The sequence below is a fragment of the Giraffa tippelskirchi genome, chromosome 7, assembly GCF_054371585.1.
Source record: "Giraffa tippelskirchi isolate mGirTip1 chromosome 7, T2T-mGirTip1v1.2.pri, whole genome shotgun sequence".
In the NCBI taxonomy this organism is placed as follows: domain Eukaryota; kingdom Metazoa; phylum Chordata; class Mammalia; order Artiodactyla; family Giraffidae; genus Giraffa; species Giraffa tippelskirchi.
Window position 1 is genome coordinate 7,412,830 of NC_137281.1, and position 19,539 is coordinate 7,432,368.

The 19,539-nt window shown below is 44.0% G+C and overlaps 1 protein-coding gene across 13 annotated transcripts in view; it reads right to left on the reverse strand.

Annotated features, from left to right (window-relative positions):
• Nucleotides 1-19,539, reverse strand: part of TRPM4 (transient receptor potential cation channel subfamily M member 4) — a 62,886-nt gene that overhangs the window by 9,978 nt on the left and 33,369 nt on the right. For 2 of the 13 annotated variants that reach the window (XR_014060811.1, XR_014060805.1), the window contains 8 exons: nucleotides 15,489-15,621; nucleotides 15,134-15,308; nucleotides 14,757-14,934; nucleotides 11,950-12,143; nucleotides 11,532-11,664; nucleotides 11,249-11,321; nucleotides 11,051-11,156; nucleotides 1,699-1,865 (listed from right to left, as the gene is read on the reverse strand). Coding sequence is in view for 2 of the 13 variants with exons in the window: in XM_081515154.1 (XP_081371280.1) it covers nucleotides 10,810-10,814; nucleotides 11,051-11,156; nucleotides 11,249-11,321; nucleotides 11,532-11,664; nucleotides 11,950-12,143; nucleotides 14,757-14,934; nucleotides 15,134-15,308; nucleotides 15,489-15,621 (997 nt within the window). In the remaining 11 variants the exon portion in view is untranslated. Of the gene's footprint in view, nucleotides 1-1,698; nucleotides 1,866-10,443; nucleotides 10,815-11,050; nucleotides 11,157-11,248; nucleotides 11,322-11,531; nucleotides 11,665-11,720; nucleotides 12,396-13,861; nucleotides 13,914-14,756; nucleotides 14,980-15,133; nucleotides 15,309-15,488; nucleotides 15,622-19,539 lie in introns of those variants that run through there. The other 11 variants (XR_014060808.1, XR_014060809.1, XR_014060810.1 and 8 more) reach the window with 11 other exon arrangements.

Here is a 19,539-nt window from a genome sequence, read left to right on the forward strand (position 1 = left end):
CAGCCCGGAATTTCTCATGATGTACCCTGCATATAAGTTAAATAAGCAGGGTAACAATATACAACCTTGACATACTCCTTTTCTTATTTGGAACCAGTCTGTTGTTCCAAGTCCAGTTCTAACTGTTGCTTCCTGACTTGTATACAGATTTCTCAGAAGGCCAGTCAGGTGGTCTGGTATTCCCATCTCTTCAAGAATTTTCCACAATTTGTTGTGATCCACATAGTCAAAGGCTTTGGCTTAGTCAATAAAGCAAAAGTAGATGTTTTTCTGGAACTCTCTTGCTTTTTCGATGATCCAGTGGATGTTGGTAATTTGATTTCTGGTTCCTCTGCCTTTTCTAAATGCAGCTTGAACATCTGGAAGTTCACGGTTCAAGTACTGTTGAAGCCTGGCTTGGAGAATTTTGAGCATCACTTTACTAGCATATGAGATGAGTAGAATTGTGCAGTAGTTTGAACATTCTTTTGGCAAAACAGCAGTTAATAGCGGCTTCCCTGGAGGTTCAGACGGTAAACCGTCTGTCTGCAGTGCGGGAGACCCGGGTTCTATTCCTGGGTCAGGAAGATCCCCTGGAGAAGTAAATGGCAGCCCAGTACAGTACTCTTGCCTGGAAAATTCCATGGATGGAGGAACTTGGTGGGCCCCCGTCCTTGGGGTCGCAAAGAGTCGGACACGACTGAGCGACTTCACTTTCACCCTTTTTGAAAGGGGTGTATGTAGCAGGTGCGTCCGGCAGGTGGCGCTCTTGTACTGGGAAATGGCATATGGGTGCCTCCAGAGCCATTAAGCAGTTAAAACTGTGATTTCCCTTTCTTCTGGGCTTCCACGTGGTTTCTGTATCCTGCCATAAAGAGGACGGCACATGCTACAGTCCCGGGATGGGAGAATACCCTGACACATATGGGGCGACCACAGGATGAACACGTAAAACATCAGTCGCTCACTCGCCCCGTCGTGTCGGACTTTTCGAGACCCCATGGACTGAAGCCCGCCAGGCTCCTCTGTCCATGGAATTTTCCAGGCTAGAATACTGGAGTGGGGTGCCATTTCCTACTCCAGGGGATCTTCCCGACCCAGGGATCGAACCTACGTCTCTTGTGTCCCCTGCATTGGCAGGCGGGTTCTTTACCACTGAGCCACCTGGGACTCCAAAACATCAGTACCAATTATATATTCAATAAAGGAAGACATAGCAGCACACTGAATTGACCCAAATCCCCCTACTCTGCAAGGTCGCTTCAGCTTCCCTTCCCTCACAGTGCCCCTTATCAGTCGAATTCAAGTGCTCTTTCCTCCTTCAGGAACATGCATGAGTCAGGGACTACAGCATCAACTTTAGTGAAATTTCTGCATGGAGGATGTACTGTCTGCAAACTCCACAAAGACTGATCCTTGTTGAACATCCTTTGAAGTCAGGGAGTGCAGGACCAACAGTTTGTCTTTTCTAAGCTATGACGTGTCTATTTAAGCCTAGATAGTCCTTAAGATGATGACTTGGACAGTAGGGTCTGTTTTTGTCTTCCTTCAAGACCCATCCATCCTTAGTTAACTGTGATTGGGTGGTGGGGAGTGCTATAGAAGCAGTGGAGGTCATTGCTAAAAAGCCATTTCTTCCAAAGATATACAAATGACCAAAAAGCACATGGAAAGAAGTTCAGTGTCATTAGTCATTACGGAAATACAAATCAAACTCACCGTGAAATGTCACACAGGATGATGAAGTCGCTTCAGTTGTATCCGACTCCGTGCAACCCCACGGACTGTAGCCTGATCGCCCCATAAGTGTCAGGGGATTCTCCCATCCAGGGACTGTTGCATGTGTTGCCCTCTTCATGGCAGACTACAGAAACCGTGTAGAAGCCCTGAATAGGAAAGGGAAATCACAGTTTTAATGGACTGGCTTAATGGCTATGGAGGTACTTCTATGAGATTCTCCAGGCAAGAATACTTGAGTGGGTTGCCATGCCCTCCTCCAGGGGATCTTCCCAATCCAGGGATCAAACCAGTGTCTCTTATGTCTAACGTGCATTGGCAGGCGGGTTCTTTACCACTAGCACCACCTGGGAAGCCTACCCACCAGGAGACCAAAACTGGAAAAAAAAGAAAAGAAAATAACAAGTGTTGGTGTGGATTTGAAGAATTTGGAACCTCATACACTGTTGGTGGGAATGTGAAATGGAGCAGCCACTGTGAAAATCAATTTGGCAGGTCTTCAAAAACTTTAATGTAGAATTGCCAGCAATTCCACTCCTAGTTATATGCCCCCCAAAAAAACTGAAAACAACTGTTCAAACAAAAAGTTGTACCTGAAAGTTCATAGCAGCATTAGTCACAATATCTAAAAAATACAAACAACGCAAATGTTCATCTGTGGATTGATGGATTTTTTGAAGTTATGTATCCATACTATGGATATTATTCAGCTATGGAAAGGATGAAGTTATACAACAGCATTGACGAACCAGGGTGGTTAGTGAAAGAAGTCAGGCACAGAAGACCACATATTCCATTTATATGAAATATACAGAATAGGCAAATCCATAGAGATAAGAGCAGATTGATGGCTGCCAAGGGGCTGGAAACAGAGGAGAATAGTGAGTTCTTACTGGATACAAGGTTACTGTGTAGGGTGATGAAAACATGGAACTCAACAGTGGTAATGATTGTACAACATTGTGAATGGTCTAAATGCCACTGAATTATACACTTAAAAAGGGTTAAAATGGTAAATCTTATATGTATTTTACTACACACACAAAAATGCAAATTGGAAAGAATAAAATAAAATTGCATCTACTTACAGGCAACATGACATAGAAAATCCTAAACAATCTGAAAAAATAATACTAGAACTAGTAAAGTGAGTTCAGCAAGGTCATAGAATACAAGGTCAATATACAAAAAATAGAAGTATTTCTGTATACTAGCAATAAGCAATTAGAAATTCTAAAACAAAATCATACACAACATCATTTTGTGTAGGAATACATCTAACAAAATATGTGCAAGATTTGTATGCTGAAAACCACAGACATTCATGACAGAATCAAGACCTAACCAAATTAATATATATGCAATATTCATTAATTAGAAGATATAACACCATTAAGATGTCAATCACTTTGAATTGACCCGTTGATTCAACACAAATCCAAACAAAATCCCAAAAGGTTGTTTAGAGAAATTGATAACCAGATCCCAAAGTTTATATTTTTCTAAAAAATCAAAGGAATTAGGATAACTAAAACAACTTTGGAAAGGCAAAGCAAAGCTGCAGGACTCACACCACCCGATTTCAAGATTTACTGTAGCATAAAGCTACAGTAATCGAAACAGTATGGTATTGGTGAAGAGACTGACATAGATGTACTGAACAGAATAGAGAGCTCAGAAACAGACCCACATAGGGACTTCTGCGGTGGTCCAGTGGTTAAGGCCCCACACTTCCACTGCAGGGGGCACGGGTTCAAAGACTGTTGGGGGGACTAGGATCCCACATGCTTTGTGGTGTGGCCAAAAAAGGAAAAAAGAAATAGACCTATATACAGCATCTACTGCCAACTGATCTTCAACAAAGGTGCCAGGATAATAGGGAAAAGAAGAGTCTTTTTAACCACTGATGCTGAACAATTAAGTTACCCATGTGAAAAAATACACAACCTTGACTATATACATGTATAAAACCTATGTATTTGACTTATGTATAAAAATGAACTCAAAAGAGATTGCAGGGAATTACCCGGTGGTCCAATGGTTAGTACTCTGTGTTTTCACTGCCAAGGGCACAGGTCCGGGAACTAAGATCCCACAAGCTACAGTGCATGGCCACAAAACAAAACCAAAATAGATTGCATACCTAAATGTAAAGCTAAAACTATGAAATTCAAAGCGAAAATCTTTGTGACTTGGATTAGTCAAAGATCTCTCAGGACAAAAAGGCATCAACTGTAAAAGAAAATGCTGATGAAATTTCATTGTTAATTTAACAATTCTGCTCTCCAAAAGACACTATTAAGAAAATGAAAACGTAAGCTCCTTACTGAGGGAAAATATTTGCAAAGTACATATCTGATATAGGTATATCCATAGTACATTAAATTTTACAATTTATTGATAAGAAAACAATCTATTTTTTAAATGGGTGAAAGATTTGAACTGGCACTTCACTAAAAAAGCTATACAGATGACAATAAGCAGCATGTGAAGATGCTCAACATCATTAATAATTTGGGAAAAGCAAATTAAAGCCACAGTGAGACACCATTACAAACCTATTAGAATGACTAATTAAAAAATACTGATAACAGCAAGTACTAGTGAGAATGCAGAGAAACTGAAATTCTCCCATACATTGTTGGTGGAAATGCAAAAGGTACAACCACTTAGGAAAAGAGTTGAGCCACTTCAGATAAAGTTATACAGGGGGAATTCCCTGGCAGCCCAGTGGTTAGGACTTGGAGCTTTCATTGCTGGGGCCCAGATTCAATCCCTGGTCAGGAAACTAAGATTCCACTTATTATACGATCCAGGCCCCCCTATCTTAGGTATTCACCCAAAAGAGACAAAAACATCTCTGATACCCAGTTTTTCTCTAGTTCAGTCTAGGTTTGCATATCAGCCCCTTGGTTTGTCTTAAGTCTTTGCTCCACAGGAGCTACCAAATCCATCCGTTTTTGGTTGCAGCTCTGCACAGCCTTCACAGCCCTCTTCTCTAGCCCAACTTGTCCCTTTAACATAGCAGGCCCTCAGCCTTCAGTCACTAAGCACATGCATTCATGAGTCCTCACTGCACCCTGCCCCCTCCTTTTCTCTGATAACCTGCAGTTTCTTATCTGGAGTTTTCTTTTCTGTATGAAATAAACCTGTTGTTCAAATGACCTGCTTGTTTAGGATTTAAGTGGCTTGCATATTCTACAGATGGCCACTCTCCCTTCCCCATATCTGAGACTGGAGCAGATATAATTTTTTTGTTTGTTTTTATTATTTATTTATTTATTTGGGTTTCCCAGGTGGTGCTAGTGGTAAAGAATTCCACCTGCCAATTCAGGAGATGTGAGAAGTCAAACCCAGGGTTCGATCCCCGGCTCAGGAAGATCCCCTGGAATAAGAAATGGCACCCCACTCCAGTATTCTAGCCTGGAAAATCCCATGGACAGAGGAGCCTGGTGGGTCCTTGGGCAGGTCATTTGCAGTCCATGGTGTTGCAAAGAGTCAGACATGACTGAGCACGTATTTATTTATTTAGGCCAAGCCCGGTCTCAGTTGCGGCAGGCAGACTCTTCAGTCTGTGTTGTGACATGCGGGATCTTTAGTTGAGGCATGTGGGACCTAGTTCTCCAACCAGGGGTTGAACCCAAGCCCTCTGCACTGGGAGCTCGGAGTCTTAACCACTGGACCACCAGGGAAGTCCCCGGAGCAGATATCTCAGGGATATGGTTATCTTGCATCACAGGCTAGTGAATGCCGCAGCTGTCCCATGCACTCAGCAGCCCCTCCAGAGGGCCCTAGGCTAGCAGATCGTAGCTCTGCTGCTCAGTCTTGGTTGATGGACACCCAGTCACTTCCTGGCCTTGCTGGTGACCTACCATCATTCCTGAGAGGGGATATCTTCCACCTTCATAATGGTCCAGGTAAACTCTGTGTGACTTCCAAAAACAGCATCAAGACAACTGCATTGTGGTCCCCAGTGGTCATGCAAAGGGGTCAGGATACCCACCACACTAAGGCTGCGCAGTGGAGAAGTAAAATGGGTGCCTTGTGGGGAAACATACAAGTAGGAAAGATTCAAATATAAGTTTATAATATTTTATAATTCCTCAAGAACACCCAGCCTCCTCTTCAGTTCCAGGATATTTGGTTTCCAAAATTGATTTGTGTGTGGAAATGACGTGGAAGTTGTATCTCTCCATCTGATAACTCATGTTCAGATTTCTACCTGTCAGACCTGGAGTTTTCCTGTCATACAAATATTTCAACAGAAATAAATAGGGGTCTTCCAGTATATGCAAAAGTTGGAAGTTCAGAGCTACCTGGAGTAACAGGCAAATTTGGCCTTGGAGTACAAAAAGCAGGTCAAAGGCTAACAGTTTTGCCAAGAGAATGCACTGGTCATAGCAAACACCCTCTTCCAACAACACAAGAGAAGACTCTACACATGGACATCACCAGATGGTCAATACTGAAATCAGGTTGATTATATTCTTTGCAGCCAAAAATGGAGAAACTCTATACAGTCAGCATAAACAAGACTAGGAGCTGACTGGCTCAGTTCATGAACTCCTTATTGCCAAATTCAGACTTAAATTGAAGAAAGTGGGGAAAACCACTAGACCATTCAGTTATGACCTAAGTCAAATCCTTTATGATTATAAGGAGGAAGTGACAAATAGATTCAAGGCATTAGATCTGATAGACAGAGTGCCTGAAGAACTATGGACAGAGGTTCATGACATTGTACAAGAAACAGGGATCAAGACCATCCCAGAGAAAAGGAAATGCAAAAAGGCAAAATGGTTGTCTGAGGAGTCCTTACAAATAGCTGAGAAAAGAAGAGAAAAAAACAGCAAAGGAGAAAAGGAAAAATATACCCATTTGAATGTAGAGTTCCAAAGAATAGCAAGGAGAGATGAGAAAGCCTTCCTCAGTGATCAGTGCAAAGAAATAGAAGAAAACAATAGAATGTGAAAGACTAGAGATCTCTTCAAGAAAATTAGAGATGCCAAGGGAACATTTCATGCAAAGATGGGCACAATAAAGGACAGAAATGGTATGGCCCTAACAGAAGCAGAAGAGATTAAGAAGAGGTGGCAAGAATACAGAGAAGAACTGTACAAAAAAGATCTTAATGACCCAGATAACCACGATGGTGTGATCACTGGACTAGAGCCAGACATCTTGGAATGCGAAGTCAAGTAGGCCTTAGGAAGTATCACTATGAACAAAGCTGGTAGAGGTAATGGAATTCCAGTTGAACTATTTCAAATCCTAAAAGATGCTGCTGTGAAAGTGTTGCACTCATATGCCAGCAAATCTGGAAAACTCAGCAGTGGCCACAAGACTGGAAAGATCAGTTTTCATTCCAATCCCAAAGAAAGGCAATGCCAAAGAATGTTCAGACTACCGCACAATTGCACTCATCTCACATGCTAGCAAAGTAACACTCAAAATTCTCCAAGCCAGGCTTCAACAGTACATGAACTGTGAACTTCCAGATGTTCAAGCTGGATTTAGAAAAGGGAGAGAAACCAGAGATCAAATTGCCAACATCCATTGGATCATTGAAAAAGCAAGAGAGTTCCAGAAAAACATCTTAGTTCAGTTCAGTCGCTCAGTCGCGTCCAACTCTTTGCAACCCTGTGAACCACAGCACGCCAGGCTTCCCTGTCCATCACCAACTCCCTGAGTCCACCCAAACCCATGTCCATCGAGTCGGTGATGCCATCCAGCCATCTCATCCTCTGTCGTCCCCTTCTCCTCCTGCCCTCAATCTTTCCCAGCATCAGGGTCTTTTCAAATGAGTCAGCTCTTCGCACCAGGCTGCCAAAGTATTGGAGTTTCAGCTTCAACATCAGTCCTTCCAATGAACACCCAGGACTGATCTCCTTTAGGATGGACTGGTTGGATCTCCTTGCAGTCCAAGGAACTCTCAAGAGTCTTCTCCAACACCACAGTTCAAAAGCACCAATTCTTCGGCACTCAGTTTTCTTTATAGTCCAACTCTCACATCCACACATGACCACTCAAAAAACCATAGCTTTGACTATATGGACCTTTGTTGGCAAAGTAAAGTCTCTGCTTTTTAATATGCTGTCTAGGTTGGTCATAACTTTCCTTCCAAGTAGTAAGCATCTTTTAATTTCATTCCTGCAATCACCATCTGCAGTGATTTTGGAGCCCAGAAAAATAAAGTCAGCCACTGTTTCCACTGTTTCCTCATCTACCTGCCATGAAGTGATGGGACTGGATGCCATGATCTTAGTTTTCTGAATGTTGAGCTTTAAGCCAACTTTTTCACTCTCCTCTTTCACTTTCATCAAGAGGCTCTTTAGTTCTTCTTCACTTTCTGCCATAAGGGTGGTGTCATCCGCATATCTGAGGTTATTGATATTTCTCCTGGCAATCTTGATTCCAGCTTGTGCTTCCTCCAGCCCAGCATTTCTCATGATGTACTCTGCATATAAGTTAAATAAGCAGAGTGACAATATACAGCCTTGATGTACTCCTTTTCCTATCTGGAACCAGTCTGTTGTTCCATGTCCAGTTCTAACTGTTGCTTCTTGACCTGCATACAGGTTTCTCAGGAGGCAGGTCAGGTGGTCTGGTATTCCCATCTCTTTCAGAATTTTCCACAGTTTATTGTGATCCACACAGTCAAAGGCTTTGGCTTAGTTAATAAAGCAGAAGTAGATGTTTTTCTGGAACTCTCTTGCTTTTTCGATGATCCAATGGATGTTGGCAATTTGATCTCTGGTTCCTCTGCCTTTTCTAAATCCAGCTTGAACATCTGGAAGTTCACAGCTCATGTACTGTTGAAGCCTGGCTTGGAGAATTTTGAGTGTTACTTTGCTAGCATGTGAGATGAGTGTAATTGCACGGTAGTCTGAACATTCTTTGGTATTGCCTTTCTTTGATCTTTCCAGTCTTGTGGCCACTGCTGAGTTTTCCAAATTTGCTGGCATATTGAGTGCAACACTTTCACATCATCTTTTAGGATTGGAAATAGCTCAGCTGAAATTCCATCACCTCCACTAGCTTTGCTCATAATCACTATGATTCCTATGGCCCACTTGACTTTGTACTCCAAGATGTCTGGCTCTAGGTGACTGATTACACCACTGTGGTTATCTGGGTCATTAAGATCTTTTTTGTACAGTTCTGTGTATTCTTGCTGCCTCTTGTTAATCTCTTGTGCTTCTGTTAGGTCCATACCATGTCTGTCCTTTTTGTGCCCATCTTTGCATGAAATGTTCCCTTGGTATCTCTATTTTTCTTGAAGAGATCCCTAGTCTTTCCCATTCTATTGTTTTCCTATTTCTTTGGAAGGCTTTCTTATCTCTCCTTGCTATTCTTTAGAACTCTGCATTCAGATGGATATATTTTTCCTTCTCTCCTTTGCCTTTAACTTCTTCTAGCGTCCCCTTTGAGCTGTGTCCTAAGTCACTTCAAATCAGCCTTTCTAGATACTCAGTTCTGTGAACCTGGGGCCCTGCAAGCAGCTTCCCAGGTAGTTCAGTTGGTAAAGAATCAGCCTGCAATGCAAGAGACCCTAGTTCTATTACTGGAGAAGGGATAGGCTACCCACTTCAGTATTCTTGGGCTTCCCTGGTGACTCAGACAGTAAAGAATCCCCCAGCAATGAGGGAGACCTGGGTCGCAGAGTCTGACACGACTGAGCGCATAAGCACATCACAGCAAGTGCTCTTTACAACCCTATGGACTGTAACCCACCTTCTCCAGGCAATCATACTGGAGTGGGTTGCCATTCCCTTCTCTAGGGGACCATTTTCTAGCTCTGTGACTTTGTATGAGTCACTTAATTTTTATTGTGCCTCAGTTTTCTAATCTGCAAAATGGAGACATTAGCACTTACCTTATATGGTTTTCGTGAGAATTCCTTGATTTAGCACCTGTGAAGCACTTAAACACAATGCCAGGCACATAGCACTCGTTAGCTGTTGTTGTTGCCACCATCATCATTACTGATGATATTACTACTTGGGTTACTGAGAATTGATTCAGTTATCTCCCAGAGATAGCTGTTGCCACAAAACACTTGGCAATATTTCAAAGCTACTCTGCACCCAAAGTGGCAGACAGTTGGAATTCCTCCAATTTGGAAAAAGGATGTTTTGGTTTTCATTTTTGGATGTGTGTCATTGGTGGCTTTCTTGCTATTTTACTAATAATTGCTGTCAGTTCAGCCTTGTCATTACCAGTTTAGTTTGTTACGGGTTGTTTAGTTAAATGGCATGTATAATGATGCATATTTGCCTAAATTCCATGCATGCGTGGCCTGCAATTTTCCACTAATTAGACTTTTTAAAGACACATATGCAGTTATCTACTCAAATTTGCATCATCTGTTCCCCTATTGCCAAAGCAGATGTACACAGTGCCCACCCACCCCTCCTCCAGGAAATAATTTGCTTTTTATCTCCAAGTTCTTTTTGCACTAGTAGGCAGGAATGGGTGTTCGGGGGGTACAGATGGATGGGGTTCTTGTCCCACTGAAGTGAGAGTCATCAAGCAATGCAGACAAGAGGTGCTGGGCCTGAGTCAGACAGGAATAGTGGGGCTGAGAGGAAGAAACAGCCCCGGTGATACCTGAAATGCAGTAGCAAATGGACCAAGGACCCCAAACACACCCCCAGATTCAGCTGCCATTCCAAAAGGATCTAGCCGCCCACCAATTCCCCAAAGAATCAAACATTCAGACCCTACTCCTCTCAAATGGCTTTATTTCCCCAGTGTGGGGAGCTGTGAGTGGACTCTGGTCCCTATACCGCAAGGACCCGGTAGCCTTCTCCAGTCCAGCGGGCTGTGATACAGCCCTCAGAGAGGGAACACCTGGGCTCCAGAGGCTCATCCTCCCAGAGTAGGGCTGGTTCTGGGAGGAGCCAGGCCTGCCGTGGTTTGCATGGATGACACTCCCTGAGTGACCCTGGCAGCATCCGAGGTGGCAGTCCATGGGTATCCGGTTCACCTCAAAGACAAGGTCGCCAGGTGCAGGAGTCAAGGACCTGCTAGGCCTTACTCTGGGAGCAAAACTCCCTCTGGCAGCTACTCCTTGACGTCCACCAGCAGAGCTCAGTCTGGGGGAAGAGAGGAGAGAAAAGAAGCGATGGGCAAAGAGAGGAAGGCAGAAAAAATAAGAGACTGGCAAAAAGAAAGATGCACAAAAAGCCAAAGGAGACCAAGAATGAACCAGGGACAAAGGAAGGCCAGTGAAAGAAACACTGAGATATGGGAAGAGGGCCGGAAAGCAGCGACACAGACGTAGGTGGTGACAGACGCCAGATATACACACAAGGAGACGGTAAACACTGACCTTTGGGCCCAGGTGGGATTGGGGGCGGCGGTCCCCCTGGAGGAAGCAATGCAGAACGGCTCAGGGCCTCAGCTACCCAGTCCAGGACACGGGTACAGTGCTGGACCTGGGGAGCAGCGGAAGACATTAGGACACCTGACCGGAATCTGCTGCCCCTCACCCTAGCCATCCTCCTCCAGCCTGGCCCGGGGTCCTCACCTCCTGTTCCAGGCCTTTCAGACGCTGCTCATACTCGCGGATCTGCCTCAGCTGCTTCAATGCTGTGTCCACTCTGAGGATCCAGGGTTTTAGGTGGGTGCCAGCAGCCTACCGGCCCCGCCCACCTTGAAAGACCCGCCCCCTGGAGCTCTGCTTTCCTCCCTAGCTTTCCAGGACCCTGCCCCCGTAGGCTCCGCCTCTAGCCTGGGCCTTTGCAGGAAGTAAGGCACGAAATCGATCCCGGAGGCCCGAAGCCCCGCCCAGAGCCAGGCCCCGCCCTCACTTCTGCGACGTGCGCTTCAGACGTTCAGAGTTGCTCTCCCTTTTGTCCCGAGCTCGCGCCAGCAAGAAATTCTCTTTTTGCACTGACTCCCATGTCAACAGCCTCCGCTCCGCTTCTTTCGAGAGGTGAACCCCTGGACAGTGGGTTCAGAATAGAGTCAAAGGGACTGGCCATCCTCGGGCCACGCCCGCTACTAGACCCAGCTTCCCCACCCAAAACCTCGAGCTCCAGTGATCTCCCGGACCGCACCTCCTCAGCGTTCTTCGCCTTCCACTAATCCCTCACGCCCAGCCCCCTGACAGACTAAGCCCTGCCCACTAGTGCTCCTAAGCGTCCTCCTCCTGCATATACATGCTCTTCTTTCTCTCCAGGTTCCGCCCCCTGAATTTCTCTCTTTTGGGCCAAGCCGGGCTCTCACGAAAATGCTCGAAGACTGGGGATGGTGGCAAGCGCGCCCGGCGCCTGCGAAATCGATGGATGAGGGAGCGCACGTGCGATATGAAGATGAGAGGCGGGGCCAGTGCGGGGCGAGAGTGAAATTCCCGGATGAGGCTGTAGCGCTGCGCCTTCCAGTAGAGGTCGCTGTTGCCCTGCACTTTGCCGAAGGTATGGCTGTGGGGACCAGAGATCAAGAGTCACTAGAGGTAGAGGCGCCCCTTGGAAAAGCGGATCAAGATTACCTGTCAGGCAATATCTGTTTGAAACCCAAGGCAGAAGGCAGATGTCAGGATCAGTAAAGTCAGAGGCAGTTAGTAGCTGGGTTAGGAGTCTCCAGAGTCAGATGTCAGAGATCAAGTTGGGAAAGCCAACATGAATTAGGTAGAGATCGGAGTCAGGTTCAGAAGTCAGCCTGGACACAAGTAACTAAAATCAAAAATGAAAATGGGGACATTACTATCAACCTTATAGAATCCTACTAAAAACCATTATGTGTGTGCTAAGTCGCTTCAGTCGTGTCCAACTCTTTGCGACCCTATGTGTAGCCCACCAGGCTCCTCCGTCAATGGGATTCTCCAGGCAAGGATACTGGAGTGGGTTGCCATTTCCTTCTCCAGGGGATCTTCCCCAACTAGGGATGGGACCAGTGTCTCTTAGGTCTCCTGCACTGGCAGGCGGATTCTTTACCACTAGCACCACCTGGGAAGCCAAAAACCATTATAAGAGAATGCTATTAATAATTGTATGCCAACAAATTAGACAACCTAGATGAAATGGAAGAATTACCAGAAACACACAAATTACCTAAACTGACTCAAGAAGAAATAGACAATCTCAAAAGACCTATAACAAGTAAAGAGATTGAATCACTAATCAGAAATGTCCCAACAAAATAAGCCCAGGGCTAGATGGCTTGACTGGTGAATTTTACCAAAGATTTAAAAGAGAATTAACACCAATTTTTCTCAAACTTTTCCAAAACATTGAAGAGGAGAGAACACTTCCCAACTCATTCTATGAGGCCAGCATTACCATGATGATATCAAAGTGAAAGTGAAAGTGAAGTTGCTCAATCGTGTCTGACTCTTTGTGACCCCATGGACTATAGCCTACCAGGCTCCTCCATCCATGGGATTTTCCAGGCAAGAATACTGGAGTGGGTTGCCATTTCCTTCTCCAGGGGATCTTCCCGACCTAGGGATCGAACCTGCGTCTCCCACATTGTAGGGTACGCTTTACCATCTGAGCCACCAGGGAAGTCAAAGTCAGATAAAAATATCACAATTACAGACCAATATCCTTTATGAATATACATGAAAAAATCCTCAACAAAATACTAGAAACCTAATTCAACCACATATTAAAAGGATTATAAGTGGGATGTGTGCATGCTAAGTTGCTTCAGTCATGTCCGACTCTTTGCGACCCTATGGACTGTTGCCTGCCAGGCCCCTCTGTCCACGGGATTCTCCAGTCAAGAATACTAGTCATTAGGAAAATGCAAATCAAAACCACAATGAAATAACCAGTTCATGCCCACTAGGATGGCTATAACCTCTTAATAAGGAAAGCACCTGTTAGTAAGGATGTGGAAAAGCTAAACACAGAATTAACACATAACCCAGCATTTTATTCTAGAAATATAACCAAAAGAAAAACAGAGACTCAGATATGTAAACACCAATGTTCATTGCAGCATTGTCCCCAATAACCAAAAGATGGAACAACCCAAGTCTCATTAGATGAATGGATCAACTAAATGCCTTTTATCAGTACATCAGTATTGTTCAGCCATAAAAAAGAACAGAGTAGTGGTACATGCTACAACATGGTTGTACAATGAAAACATTATGCCAGACACAAAAGAACAAATACTGTATGACTCCACTTACCTCCAAGAGGCAGAGTCATAGAGACAGAAAGTAAAGTAGAGGTTACCAGGGACTGTAGGGGGAGGGGAAAACGAGAAGTTATCCCTTGCTTAATGGATACACACTTTCTGTTTGGAGTGATGAAAATGTTTAGGAAATAGTGGTGTTGGGAAAGATTGAAGGCAGGAGGAGAAGGGGACGACAGAGGATGAGATGGTTGGATGGCATCACTGACTCAATGGACATGAGTTTGGGTAAACTCCGGGAGCTGGTAATGGACAGGGAGGCCTGGTGTGCTGCAGTTCATGGGGTCACAAAGAGTCGGACACGACTGATCGATTGAACTGACTGACTGACTGATGGCTGTATAACGTTATAAATGTAATTAATGTCACTGCATTGTACACTTTAAAAGGGAGAAGGTGGCAGTTTTTACGTTATATATATGTAGCCACAATTTTAAAAAAATTAATCTTAAGCCTGGATTCACAGAGTGGATCAGATTCCAAAGTCCAGGTCAAGAGCACACTCTGGCGGGATTTGGGAACAAGCCAGCATTAGATTTGAATCAGAGTTCAGAGACTAAAACTAGAATTACTTAGACTGGGATCAAAAATCATGCTGGGGTCAAGGGTTAAGCTGGGTTCAAGAGTCACTCTGGAGTCAAGGGTAATGCTGGGTGAGGCCAGATCATCAGAGAGCAGTAGTGAAGTCACTCAGTTGTGTCCAACTGTTTGGGACCCCATGGACTGTAGCCTGCCAGGTTCCTCCATCCATGGGATTTTCCAGGCAAGAATACTGGAATGGGTTGCCATTTTCTTCTCCTGGGGATCTTCCCAACCTAGGGATCAAACACGGGTCTCCTGCACTGCAGGCTGACTTTACCATCTGAGCCACCAGGGCGGTAGGGACTCACCTGAACATCGCAATGAGCAGATTGAGCAGCAGGATGTTGGCCACCAGCAGGAAGACGACAAGGAGGAGAACCACCAGCCAATTGGCATAAAGCGAGACACATTTGCCCGAGAGGTTCCCTTCGGGGTGCCCCCATGAGCCCTGCTCCAGTGAACAGTTGCCGTGCTCCATGAGGGCCACTGTGAAGTGAGACAGTCAGAGATGGAGCCAGAGGGAGGGGGTACCTAAGGAAGACAGAAATCCAGAGGGCAGAGGAGAGCAAACACCCGGAGAGAGGGAGACAGAGATGCAAAGAAAAAGAGGGAAGGGTCACAGACCCAGAGACAGGGGAGGAGGAGGGGGGCTCACTTGGATGTCACGTCCTCTCATCCTGCTTACCGTCCATCTCCCCCTGAGGGATCTGTCCAAAGATCTGCAGGTAGGGCCGGTAGAAGACGCGGCGCAGGATATTAGGGAGGCTACGGTCCTGGGGCCTAAGGAGCCCCTCAGTGGCCACCCCGTAGGCAACCAGCCACACGCCGAGGAAGAAGAGGAAGAAGAACACGTCCTTCACCTGCAGAAGAGGAAGATGAGACCAAGCCTGGCCCCGCCCTTCCCTACTCTGGCCCCGCCCCCATACCCGAAGCCCCTCCTCCTCGCCGGAAGCTCAGTTACAGTGAACCCACGACAGCTTCTTGGCTCCGCCTCTTTCATCATCAGGCCCCGCCCACACCAGCGCGACCCCACCACTCACCATCTTGCTCACGATGACGATCTTGGGCCCCAGCTGTTTGTTGACTGTGAAGATGTGCAGCAGCCTCAGCGTGAAGATCATGAAGTCAAGGCAGAGGACAGTGCGGCCCAGGTCATACAGGCCCGGGGTCAGCCTGGGGTATGGGGAGACGCGGCAGACGTCACTCAAGGGTTACAGGGTGCAAAGAAAGCCCCGAGTCTTCCCAACACCAGACTGAAGGCAAGGATGTGGCCTCTCCAGGGCCAGAACTGGGACACTCCCCACTCCAGTTCACCTGGGGTTTACTCAAAATTTGGCACCGTGACATTGCCAAGCTGGGCCTCGCAGGGCACTGGTACCCATTAAATAATGGCTGTATGAAAACCGGCCTTAGCAAAAAGCTGGGAGGGAGGTCCCTATAACATCAAGTTGGGAAAACACAGGTATATTTGCCCAACTTATAAATGGCAAAATATGGAGCGTTCCAGCAAACCAATAAGCAGAAGACAATGGACCTAACAGGAGAATGGATAAAGGATAAGGACACACAATTCACAGAAGAAGGTCAAACAGTGAATAATGTCAGCAGTTCCTAAGGGGAAAACGAAAATTATATCCCTATTTTGCATCATCGTGTACTTAAACTTTGAAGGGATTAAAAACCTAAAGTTAAAGGTAAGACATCAAATCTTAATAAGAAAATATAGAAGAATTTCTTCATGAACTTGAAATAAGATAACTGTCATATAAGAAAAAGAGTCCTATATACAAGACACAAAATCATGACAAAAGAAAATACTGAAAAATTAACTACTTTGAAATATAAAACTTATGCGTATTAAAAGATAACATAAATATGATGGACCAAGAAAGGCAAAATTTTCTGCCAAAAATGTATAGCCTGAATTTGATCCTGAGGGAGTACTAGACAAACTCCAATGGAGGCAAATTCTACAAAATAACTAGTCTGAACTGATCGTAAAAGTTAAAGATGGACTGAAAACTTGCCCCAGATTAGAGACAACTAAGGAGACGTGACAACTAAGGGCAACATGGAATCCTGGATTGGCTCCTGATCCAGAAAAAGGACATCAGTGGACAATTGATGAAATTTAAAATCTCCTGGTTTTGATAATGTAAGGTGTTAACATATGGGGGATCTGGATGAATGGTGTATGGGAATTCTTTGTGCTGTTTCTGCAACATTTTTAATAAGTCTAAGAGTTTTTCAAAATGAAAAGTTAAAGAATAAAAAATGTTTAAAGAACATATGAAAGTGAAAAGACAAGTTGCAGACTGTGAGATGATATTTAGAACAAAACCACCAAGGATTGGGATCCAGAGTATAAGAAGAGCACCTGCCAAAAAATATATACATGCACGAGATCAGTGAACACAATAAATTAAAAACTGGGGCAGAGAATATGAAAAGACAGGTGATAAAGTTCATGCGCCATTAGATATAAAAAGTGCCCAACTTACCCACCTAGGAGTCTTGGATGCATAAATGAAAACATTTATGGAGAGGTCATTTTTACCCATCAGATTGGCAAAACATGTAAAGGTTAAATGCTGCTGCTGCTGCTGCTAAGTCGCTTCAGTCGTGTCCGACTCGGTGCGACCCCATAGATGGCAACCCACAGGCTCCGCCATCCCTGGGATTCTCCAGGCAAGAATACTGGAGTGAGTTGCCATTTCCTTCTCCAGTGCATGAAAGGGAAAAGTGAAAGTGAAGTTGCTCAGTCGTGTCGGACTCTTAGCGACTCCATGGACTGTAGCCTACCAGGCTCCTCCATCCATGGGATTTTCCAGGCAAGAGTACTGGAGTGGGGTGCCATCGCAATGAAACTCAAAAATACATATACCCTTTGACCCACAAAGTGTAGGTCCGGGATGTAAACTTTTATAACTTTGGAATAATAAAAAATTAGAAATAACTGAAATGTCCATCCAGAAGGGACTGGCAAAATAAAACGGTTCATCCATTCAATTCTGGAGAACGCTGGAAATTTGTCCTGTGTAAACTGAAATCTTTGGACTTCTTTTTTTCCCCATGCAATAATTCTTCTTTCATCTAGAAAACGATGAGCTTGACAAAAATGTCTAAAATATCAGTGGTATTCCTAAAGAATGTTAGCACATGGCCTTAGTCCTTTCCTCTCAGAAGACACTTGATACAAAATACAAGGAATAAACAGAAGCACAATGTTCTACAAAACTTTCTTATCTTGCTGTTTGAAAAAATTATTCATGTCAAGTTACTTTGTACCATTTTTAACACAGCACAGAAGAACCAAGCCTTTCAGTGTGTCAAATAGAATATTGAAAAGAATAGAGGGTCATTGCTGTCAACTGTCCAGATTATGAAAGGGGGTGTCAGGATCCTTCATCCCCTATAAATAGTCACTAGGTTGTGACCACAAAGTTCTTTGCTCTCTTCAAAAGGAGCGGTGTTCTAACAGCTAATACTTTATTTTTTAAAAAATATCATCAGAGTACTGGACTCAGAGCAGCTAATATCTGATTAAAACTTCATGTTATCTCAAGTAGAAAATGAAAGATGCTTTAGAGAGAAGTATCTGGTCTGCTTCTCTCAAAGTTCAGAATTTCTGACCCACTGCCTCATGAAAAGAATTCATTCATTCATTAAATCTAGCAAGGAGAAGTCTTTCCTGGCTGCTTGAGCCAGCAATGACTGGCTAAAATCCCTTCTTCAGGAATAGGATGCAGCATTTTTAAAGAATAAGGAATATTTGCAAATACTAACATGGAAAGAATGTCAGGGACATATTATGGAGAAAAAGAAGAGGTTGCAAAAGAATACATAACATATAGTATCTTTGACAGAAAACAACAAAATTCTGTAAAGCAATTATCCTTCAATAAAAGAATGAATTTTAAAAAACATATAGTATCTTCTGTGTATAATATCTGTGTATAGAAGAAGTATGTAAATGCATAGAGAAAGAACAGGCAGGATGTTCACCAAACTGTTGATGGGGGTAATTACAGAGAAAAGGAGGAAGCTTGAAAAAAAAAAAAAGGAGGAATCTTGCAAAGGCTGAGGAAGATAATTGGTTTCTATTTTATTCTCTTCTACACTGGGATGTAATCTTGTTCAATAAGGATGTACTTCTGCATTTCTTTGGGAATAGACTATATCCAGAGATGTTTTAAGTTGCTGGGAGATGAGACGGACGTTGCTTGAGGAGTTTATAATATTGCATTGAGAAGAGAGATGCAAAAGCCATGATCTAAGCACTGTGGCAGGGAGTTCTCAGGATGTTAGGAGAACACAAAGGAGAGACCCAGAGTCTGGGAAGGAAAAAGGAAGACTTTCAGAGATGCAGACAGAAAAGCTGAGGCAGAAAGGAAGTACAGAAGGCTGGCTTGGCCAAGGAGAGGAGGAAAAAGCGTTTCAGGGTGGGGGAACAGCATGTGCCAAGACCCAAAGACAACATAATGTATTCCCAAGAATATTTTGATTTTTCCCTTTGCCCTTTCTCTGGGCACCACACAACATGATCTAGAAACTATAGAAGAAATGAACTAACGTTATATATACATATATCCCAACCGGGGCAACAGAAAATACTTCAGGGTAATTCCTCACAATTTGTTTTATTAATTAGCTAAGAAATAAGCAGAAAGTTAAGATTTTTATGGAGTAAGCAAAAGTTGCTCAGTCGTGTCCAACTCTTTGAGACCCCATGGACTGATAGTCCATAGAATTCTCCAGGCCAGAATACTGGAGTGGGGTAGCCTTTCCCTTCTCCAGGGGATCTTCCCAACCCAGGAATCAAACTGGGGTCTCCTGCATTGCAGGCGGATCTTTACCAACTGAGCTATCAGGGAAACCCTGATTTATCAGGGAGTAAAAAGTTGATAAAACACTCAGGCTTCCCTGATGAAATTTAAAACTATGAAATTTGACTCAGGAAAATCAGACATGACAGAATTAAAGTCACAAAGTAAAATTCACAAACATAGTCTGAGCAGATTTTAGCAAAATCTGAAATGGATTAAAAACACGAACACTGAACCAAATACTTGTAAAACTTAACTCGAATAG